The sequence below is a fragment of the Pyrus communis genome, chromosome 9, assembly GCF_963583255.1.
Source record: "Pyrus communis chromosome 9, drPyrComm1.1, whole genome shotgun sequence".
Taxonomy (NCBI): domain Eukaryota; kingdom Viridiplantae; phylum Streptophyta; class Magnoliopsida; order Rosales; family Rosaceae; genus Pyrus; species Pyrus communis.
This window is the reverse complement of record NC_084811.1, coordinates 1284905-1293741: the sequence shown is the minus strand read 5'-3', so window position 1 is coordinate 1293741 and position 8837 is coordinate 1284905. Positions and strand designations below refer to the sequence as shown.

Genomic DNA, 8837 nt, shown 5'->3' with positions numbered 1-8837 from the left:
GAATGGTTTTTTCGAATTCCTGTTTTGCCCTACTTGGTTTATATTGGCTTTGCCTTACATGGAATGGCAAAAGGCGCTCACACGAGAAAAATAAAGTAGCTGTGGCCTAGTGGACTCATGATACAAATTTGCAGGATTAACACGTATTCAATATAAACACCAAAAAATATCATTGATATGATTTATCAAATCACATGTATGGCTAGATAAATTCGTACATGTGTCCCACCATTCATAATTGGTATTTCTCTTTACTTATTAGTGCGAGGTTTTAGATTCGAATCTTGTGGATGACGAATTCGGTAGCAAATTAGGTTGCATATTATGTGGTTTAGCCGACTTCCTCTCACCTTAGTGTAAAAGATAACTTTTTTTTGGTGGTGAAATAAATCGGCACACTCATTTTTACCTTTTAGACACTTTTTTAGTATTGACAAATAAAAAATAAGTAACATATAAAAATAAGTATGTGAATAGTATTGTTCTAAAAATCACCGCTTAGCGCCGCCTAAGCTTTAGGCGGCTAGCCACCATCCCGATTAACGTCTAGCCTTTTGAAAATTAAGAAAGAGCGTCTAGACCTGCTGAGGTGCCTCTCTAGACCACCTATGCACCCGCCTAAGTTGCAACTCACTTAGGCAAAAAATAAATAACCTTCATTTTGCATTTGATTTTTTTTAATAAATTGTAAAAGACTTGTTGAATACTTAAATGAGCACATATTATATGCTTATTCCCATATTTTCATTATGTTCCAATACTTCATAATATATGTGTCATTTTATTTTGTAGTTTATGATGAAATTATATATATATTTTAAGTATAAACATACACTTACTCACATGAAATATAATGGATTTAGTTAAATTCGTGTAATCCGCCTAGGCGCTCACCTAGATCTTGCCTAGGCACTAAGTCTCAGCTTGCTGCCCTACTAGCATCTAGCGTCTTTTAAAACCTTGGTGAATAGCACCACTCTTTTTTTCCGTCTCAAATCAAATTGGTCTTTAAACTTCTTAAAAAATTGAAGCATTGATCTTTGTATTTTGATTAGTTCGAAGAATATAAATGTCAAATGGTTTGTAATAACGTCATTGTAGGCGAGAATACATCACTAGAAACATGAGTATTTTTCCAAGATGCAGCTTCTCTCTCAATCTTATTTACATTTATAATGATTATGCAGTGCATTTCTAATCCTTCCTATGGTTTTGAGATGCATTCCTCGATCCGCTACTTCTCGTTCTTCTTGTTGGTTGAGCTTGAAGCACTTTTTCTGCGTACAACAGTTTCACAATTTGGCATCTTCATTTGCACACTAAATCTTCCCCTGAAACCATTTGAATTTGCATTTTGTACATTTTAAATAAGAATTTATAAACGAACCCTGAAATTGTTTTGAATTATAGAAGTGTTTTCTCGAGAAATTTTAGATATTTATTGAAAATTTCAACATGTTTCTTCTAGCAAAACAGTTTGTGAACAAAAATGTTTCTTTAAAAAACAATTCCCAACAAGTATTAACAAAACTATTTCGTACCAAAACATAACACTCAAATTCTTCCTCCAAAATTCCTTAAAAGTTAAAACATAAAAGAGAAAATTGTAGCAATGGTCCTCAACTTTAACCCAATTGGAGCAATGATCCTTCAACTTTAACCCAATTACAGCAATTATCCATCAACTAAAAATTTATTACTATTTGTCCCTTAAACTCATCAAAACGTGTAGTTATGATTATTTTCGTCGACTCCATCAAGACTTTCGTAAAAAAAGGAGTCATGTTTGAAGAATCATTTCTGTAATTGGGTTAAAATTCAGGAACCATTGCTCCAATTGAGTTAAAGTTGATGGACTATTTCTCCAATTAGGATCAAGCTGAGATACCATTTATACAATTTTTTCATTTAATTTTCAATATTTGCCTCTTGATTCAGCCTCATGTGAGTGGTACATAGCTCATTGTGATAAAAGTTTTAACAGAGTTGATAAAAAGGATCGTAACTGCATGTTTTAAGGAGTTAAATGATCAATGGTCATGAATTTTAAGTTTAGGGATCATACCCACAATTTTCTCAACATAAAAATTGTCTAACCAATCTAATTTTATGTGCTAACTGAACTAAGCAGCCTTGTAAATGTAGAAGACTCACCCATTAAGTGGTAGTACTGTACGGGCCCGCTCTGATACCATGTAGAATTATTAGAGAGATGGGTCATACAACTCACTTCCAACAATACTGATATTGTTCTCAACTTGATAATTACCAAGTGCACAATCCTTTAGGTATGGAGTTTATCACAAAAAGTCTCGATATTAATTGGAGTGGGATTAGGGTATTTAAACTCTTTTTTTGTCATTGATACAGTCGATGTGAGACATTTTAACAGTACAAAGTTTCAATCCGTGGCCTCAATTCTTGCTACAATTCTAGTTTTCCAATTTTACTGATTTTATCCCCTCCAATTTTTCTCTGACAATGCTTCTCTTATCATATTTTTTTTATACAACATGTGTTGACGGACCCATCTTTATTAAAAAAACTGATACAAATATGATAAAAAAAAAAATATATATATATATATATATATATATATATATATATATATAAGAGTAGCTTTGCGCATCTTCTCTAATCCACGTTTTCTTCTCTTCTAAGAAATTTTTTTTCTCCCGGGAATCTTTGCTGTTCATATTTTTTTTTGGTGGGAAAATCCTCGCTGTTGATCCAACAGCCTGTCCAATCTTTTTTTTGGAGGCAGATTCTCTGCCCTCCCACTTTCTGTACTTTATGGAATCACGGTTAAGTTACGTTAATATTTTATATTATTTTTTATAAAAATAATAAGATAAAAAATAATAATATAAAATGTTGATGTGAAAAATATTATTTTTTTATAAAGATAATAAGATTAAAAAAATAATAATATAAAATATTGATATGATTTAACAAATACAAAAAATGAAAGGATAGAAAATCTGCCGCCCTCTATGATTTAACACATACATACAAGAACTGGGAGGGTAGAGAATCTTCCCCCCCCCCCCCCCCCCCCCCACCCCTTCTTTGTTTTTTTTTTCTTTTTATAGTGGGCACTTTCGGTACTGTGTCGTTTTCTGGTCTATCTGCAGCCGACTTTTTGGCGTCTGTCAGTCGGCTCTTATTTCAACTGCCAACTTTTGAATTCTATCAATGTGAGACGGCAACGTGCGTCGTCTGATGTTGTAAAGCTTCAATCTTTCGGTTGGCCTTTCGTTGCTGTCTGTCTCTCGAAAACTCTGCCACGAAACCCATCTACTGTTTGTTGTTTTTGTTTTCGTCATTGGTTCTGAAAAAAATCGCTCATTCCACTTCTTTCTTTGGTTCCACCACATGAACAGGTCAGTTTCTAATTTCTTAGTTATCTGATCCCATTTGCTACATTGATACGTTGTCGTTATTTGATCGTCATGTCGTAAATATTTAAATCTGTATATTATTTGATTTTGATCAGACTAATTGCGATTTGATTTCTGATCATTTTAGTCAACTTAAATGATATGATCTGAAATTTTTGTTGCTGATTGAATTGGGTTTTGGTTAAATATTGATTCTTTATGTGAATCGAGTTTCTGTTGTGTAAAGTCAAGTCTGCTTAATTAGATTGAATCAGGCCGTTAAACCTTCTGATGGGGTATTGGTGTTTCAAGTGTTGAAATTTAATTTCTAATTTTTTTTTTTTTTAATTTCTTAGAATCTTTGTTTTTGGTAAAATTGTATCTGCAATTTTGGATATTGGTTGTTTCAGATTTTTTTGTTTGATCTTCTGGGATTAATTGGTTACTGTCTGTTGCTATGAATTTGTGCTTTTTAAGGCGTTGACCCTCAAAGGTTTCTGGTTTTGATGGAAATTTAAGCTTTGGATTATGTGGGTTTTGATCCTGTTGAGAAGTAAGATTTGGGGTCATTAGCATTGGTTTAATCTGCATTTGATTGATTCTTTCGCTGTCGGGTTTTCGATGAGAAAGGGGGTTTTCTGTGAGAAATGAGGTTGCGTTTCATAGGAATGTTTTGTCTACGCATGTCACTTACTTGCCTTTTCTGTTTTCGGGTTAAGATGTTTCCTTTTCAGAATTATTTTCGATCAATGTAAATTTCGGGATCATTTGTTATGTTTAGATTGTTCTGCGGTCTTCTCTCAGCTAACGGAAGTTGTAATGCAGGCCTAGATTCCGGTGTTAAGTAAGCTGTTTCGTTGATTGTTCTGAATCTCCCGTATCTTCCTTGTCTGCTGCGAGAAACGTTACTGAATTTCACCTTGGATTACTGATTCACATTTGAAGGACTGGAGTGTTTCCTATTCGAGCACATGGCTGCCTCGGGGACTTCATCTGCATTGTCGCAGAAAGCCCCCCAGGATTGGTCTAAAGCTTTGGTATACGCTTTTTTTGAATGGCTGCTAATTTTTGTGCTGTTTGTTGACGCCATATTCTCATACATAATTACGAAGTTTGCTTATTACTGTGGATTGCGAGCGCCTTGCCTGCTGTGTTCAAGGATTGATCATGTTTTGGGCAAGGAAAAACTTGGTTATCATTGGGACCTGTTCTGCGGCAATCATAAGTCAGAGATTTCTTCATTAGTTCTTTGCCATGCTCACAATAAGCTCGTAGATGTTCATGGAATGTGTGAGAGTTGCCTCTTCTCATTTGCAACAATTAATAGATCCAATGCTGAGACATACATATTACTGGTGGGTAAGTTGGGGGACGATCCTAAATTTGATGTTGATCAGGACCCAATACTCCGGGGTCATAATCCTTGCTCTTCAAGCAGAACGTTTTGTTCTTGTTGCAATCAGCCGTGGATTTCTCGGGGGGATTCTCAAAAGTTGATTCAGAAAAAGATTTTAGAATCGGAGGCTGAACTTGATGTGCCCATCTCTCATGTTATTGAACGTAATCATAAAGAACTGAGGAAACAAGATGAACCATCTATGTCAGTGAGAACCACTCATATTCGAGACAGCGGGCTTCACCCTTTATCTCATGTTGGATATACCGAGCTCAAGGTTAATTCTGATACTGAATCGGAAGTTCATTATTCTGATGATGATGATGATGCAAGTGCTTTGATTCCTGAAAGCCACGATTGCAAGAAAGATTTATCTCAATATGTTGAGCCTCGCGTTATTACTCCAGCTTCAAGAGATCCAGCATCTGCTCCTGAGCCTCCAGTTTTGGTGTCAGAGGTACAAGTTGATCTTATGTCCCATGATAGTACATCTGTAGCATCTACTTTAGCTATTTCCAATGGACTGGAGGAACTTAACTGGCAACAAGTTGAGAGCAAGGCTGATGTCCCTGCGTCAACTGGACCTGTTGTTGACAGTCCCACTCCATCATCAAATGCAATGAAACCCCCAATTGAAGTATCAAAACAAAGAAGTGAGTTCGAACTTTTTTCAGTTTCCTCTGTTCCGCATTGTCTTGATTTCGTTAGTTTTTTCCTCTTTGAATTCAACATCTTATTGCTTCTTGTATGAAATGCTTGTGCATTAAGCACCCATTGTTTACTGCAGTAAGTTAACTTCACAATCATCAATCTTGTCTGTGGTGGTTTCTCTCAGTTGATGTTACTGGAACTCGTGAAATCGATCAAACATCTGTGGTGGAATCTGGGGAATTGTACAAGGAAGAAGTCAGGCCACTTACAACATCTGAAACAGGTGTGGAAACAAACCCCGTTTCAAGCAATGCTGATGTGCAAGTAACCAATGTTCTAGATCTTGGTGATGCTTATAAGCTTGTTGTTGTTAGTAAAGGAAAGCATTTGTCTGGTGGGGTTGCAGAAAAATGGATTGGGAAGGACTCTTCAAAAGCTAGTGAAGATTTGAAGCTCTTGCTGTCACAATTGTCTGCTAATCGAGGGCTTGAGCAATCAACAAGCACAATGAGTCCGAGATTGTCTGCAAATAGTGGAAGGGCAATGAGTCCGAGATTGTCTGCAAACAGTGGAAGTGTAATGAGTCCGAGATTGTCTGCAAATAGTGGTGATTTGAAAGCTTCCGATACTTCCAATTCTTTTGGAATGCAGATACTTAGCAAGAGGATCTCACTTGAAAGAAATGAGTCTGGGCTGTCTCTAGACGGGAGCGTTGTCAGTGAAATTGAGGGTGAGAGTATTGCTGATCGATTAAAGCGGCAGGTTGAGCATGACAAGAAAATTATGAGCGCTTTGTATAAGGAGTTGGAGGAAGAAAGAAATGCTTCTGCAATTGCTTCAGATCAAGCAATGGCGATGATTACAAGACTGCAAGAGGAGAAAGCAGCGCTCCATATGGAAGCACTCCAGCAGCTAAGAATGATAGAAGAGCAAGCCGAGTATGATAATGAAGCGCTGCAAAAGACAGAAGACCTTCTTGTCGAGAAAGAGAAGGAGATACAAGATCTAGAAGCGGAGCTGGAATTGTATAGGATTAAGTATCCCAATGAATCGATGCTCGCTAATCTAGCAGAGACAACTGGTGATATTCAGGCAAGGGATATTGGGGTCGATCATTCTGAATCAAGCAACATGGAACACAGTTCAAGTGTACATAAACACGTGGATTATGGAAAGCCTCATACACACAGCAAAGTTGAAGGAGCCGCGACGACTTTTGGTGATGAGGATGGTGGTAGTGTAAAAACTTCACTTTTGGATTTCGAAGATGAGAAGAAACAAATCTTACAATATCTAGAGATTTTAGAGAAGTCACTTTCTTTGTTCTCTACCAATGGGGTAAACTTGGATTCGTCCGAAGGTGATTGTTCTGAAAATGGAGGCTCCCAAGAAGCTGTTGCAAAACGAGAGAATGACCTGCCAGTGCAACATGAAGTGTATGTATCATCGTCGGGGCATACTGAATCACTTGAAAACCCTCTGTCAAATGGCAAGGGACAATGTGATTTTCATAGCAGCAGGCCAAACTCTGCAGATCTCCGTCAAGTGACTGATTTAGCTTCTCTCCGGGTCCTGAGTTCCAATGTTCTTAAGAGGTTGAAGACACTCGAGGCAGACCGAGAGTTTCTTGAACACACGATTAACTCGCTTAGATACGGTGAGGAGGGACTGACGTTCATTCAAGATATAGCTTCTTACCTGGGGGAATTACGAAAAATCGGGATAAGAAGAGATCAAACATCAGCTTGAGTCTGTAGCGCCATAACAAAAGGTGAGTTCCTTATTCAAACATCATAGGGCTTGTTTAGTGCTTTTAAAATGACTGAAAGCGCTTTTAGAGAAAATATTTATGGGTTCCAAAAACACTTGAAGGAATTACTTCAAGTGTTTTTTTCAAGATTCACTTTCATTTTTACGGATTGATTTCAAAAACATTTTCACCAAAAGCGCTTTTAGCTATTTTAAAAGCATGTCCTAGTCTTGCTAGCATATCTTATCTCTCTTCCGAGTACATAGCTAGGTCTGTTAATAGCTGTTTCGTTTCAATTTACAGAGTCACGAGGATAGTAGAAACATAATGCATGGATAACACAAGTATTTCAGTTACGTGTCGAATAAATTTATAAAGCTTTTCCCTTGTCCCTAATATGTACATTGTTCTATGTCAGGTGGCGTGTTTAAAGGACATGATCTTCGAGAAAGCAGAAGGCGGCTAGTAGTTTTCACTCTTCTCTGTTTGTCTAGTCTTTGGATTGAATAAATCGAAGAACAATCGAGGGACAAAAGAAACGGGAGAAGCACAAAATGAGAAAACGGGAGTTTGAAAACCACTACCCTCGAAGATTTGGCGTATCAGGTGTACAGTAATATAGCTTTTTTTCCCCTCCAGTCGGCAAAAAGAATATGATAGGAGTTGAGCCCCTCCCTTATACTATACAGTTGGTCGTTTTTCTCCCTTCCCCCACCATTTGTGGATAGATTTTTCTGTGTGCCGGAAATAAGTTGGTACACCAAGTATAATAATACAATTAGTTAGAAATTAAAAAAAAAAATTTATATATATATAATTTTTTTTTTTTACACTTGGTTTACTGGACATGTTCCCGGCACACTAAAACATTTCTCATTTTGGGTCTGACATATTTCACATTTTACCTTGGAAATATGTAGATTTGGTGAGCTTTTCATTTTAAATTTTATAATTTTTACTAATTAGAGTTTGAGTGGGTTTGTTTTATTTTTCTTCTTTTTGTTTTTCGGTTTTTATTTTTTTCACCTTTTTTTGGTTTTATATGGAGTGGATGAGTGATTTAAATGTAAAACGGTTGATTCTTGTGTGTAAAACTGTAAAGTATCAATAAAAAGATTGATGTCATTTCGTTTTGTGCAACCTCATAGTTTATTTTTTTCATATTCATCTTCATCTTCATATAGGGAGGGGGGCGAGTCTTGATGTAACGATAAAGTTGCTCATTTGTAATCAAAAGGTCAATGTTCGGGCTTTGAAAATAGTCTCTTTGCACACCAAAGGTAAGACTAAGTACGATAAATGTTCATCATGTGACTTTCGCAAAGTTGGGAGTCTTGTTGGCTTCAATTTGCCATTTTATTCATCTTCATATAAAATTTTCATTTAAAGTCTATTCGGAGTCAATAGAAGTCAACTTAAATTGATAAAATTCACACCGAGAATCAATTAAATTTTTTTTTTTAACAAACAATAGTATCGTTGCTAAAAGGGTTGAGGAATTAAATTCTAATTGAGTATGGATAATACTTGGCTGCTTTCTTGGAAATAATGTGTTAGAATACGGAACTTTGTGTGGTATAATAGGCCCTTCAACTTTTAAAATACATAAACAACCATGTCATATAATTTGCGAAATATAATTTAAATTAACAATCTCCTA

The 8837-nt window shown here is 36.2% G+C and overlaps 1 protein-coding gene across 1 annotated transcript; it reads left to right on the top strand.

Moving 5' to 3' along the window:
- The first annotated feature begins 3131 nt into the window (after nucleotides 1–3131).
- Nucleotides 3132–8421, top strand: LOC137745004 (myosin-binding protein 1-like). Its single transcript, XM_068484847.1, has 4 exons — nucleotides 3132–3383; nucleotides 4206–5429; nucleotides 5612–7198; nucleotides 7596–8421. Exons 2-3 carry the CDS (start codon nucleotides 4352–4354, stop codon nucleotides 7174–7176), a joined length of 2643 nt encoding a protein of 880 aa, XP_068340948.1. The 5' UTR covers nucleotides 3132–3383; nucleotides 4206–4351; the 3' UTR covers nucleotides 7177–7198; nucleotides 7596–8421.
- Nucleotides 8422–8837: the final 416 nt, after the last annotated feature.

Coding starts and splice junctions, on each gene's coding strand:
- LOC137745004 (XM_068484847.1), top strand. CDS start 4,352: ATGGCTGCCTCGGGGACTTCATCTGCATTGTCGCAGAAAGCCCCCCAG. Junction 5,430..5,611: donor TGAAGTATCAAAACAAAGAA/GTGAGTTCGAAC, acceptor GGTTTCTCTCAG/TTGATGTTACTGGAACTCGT.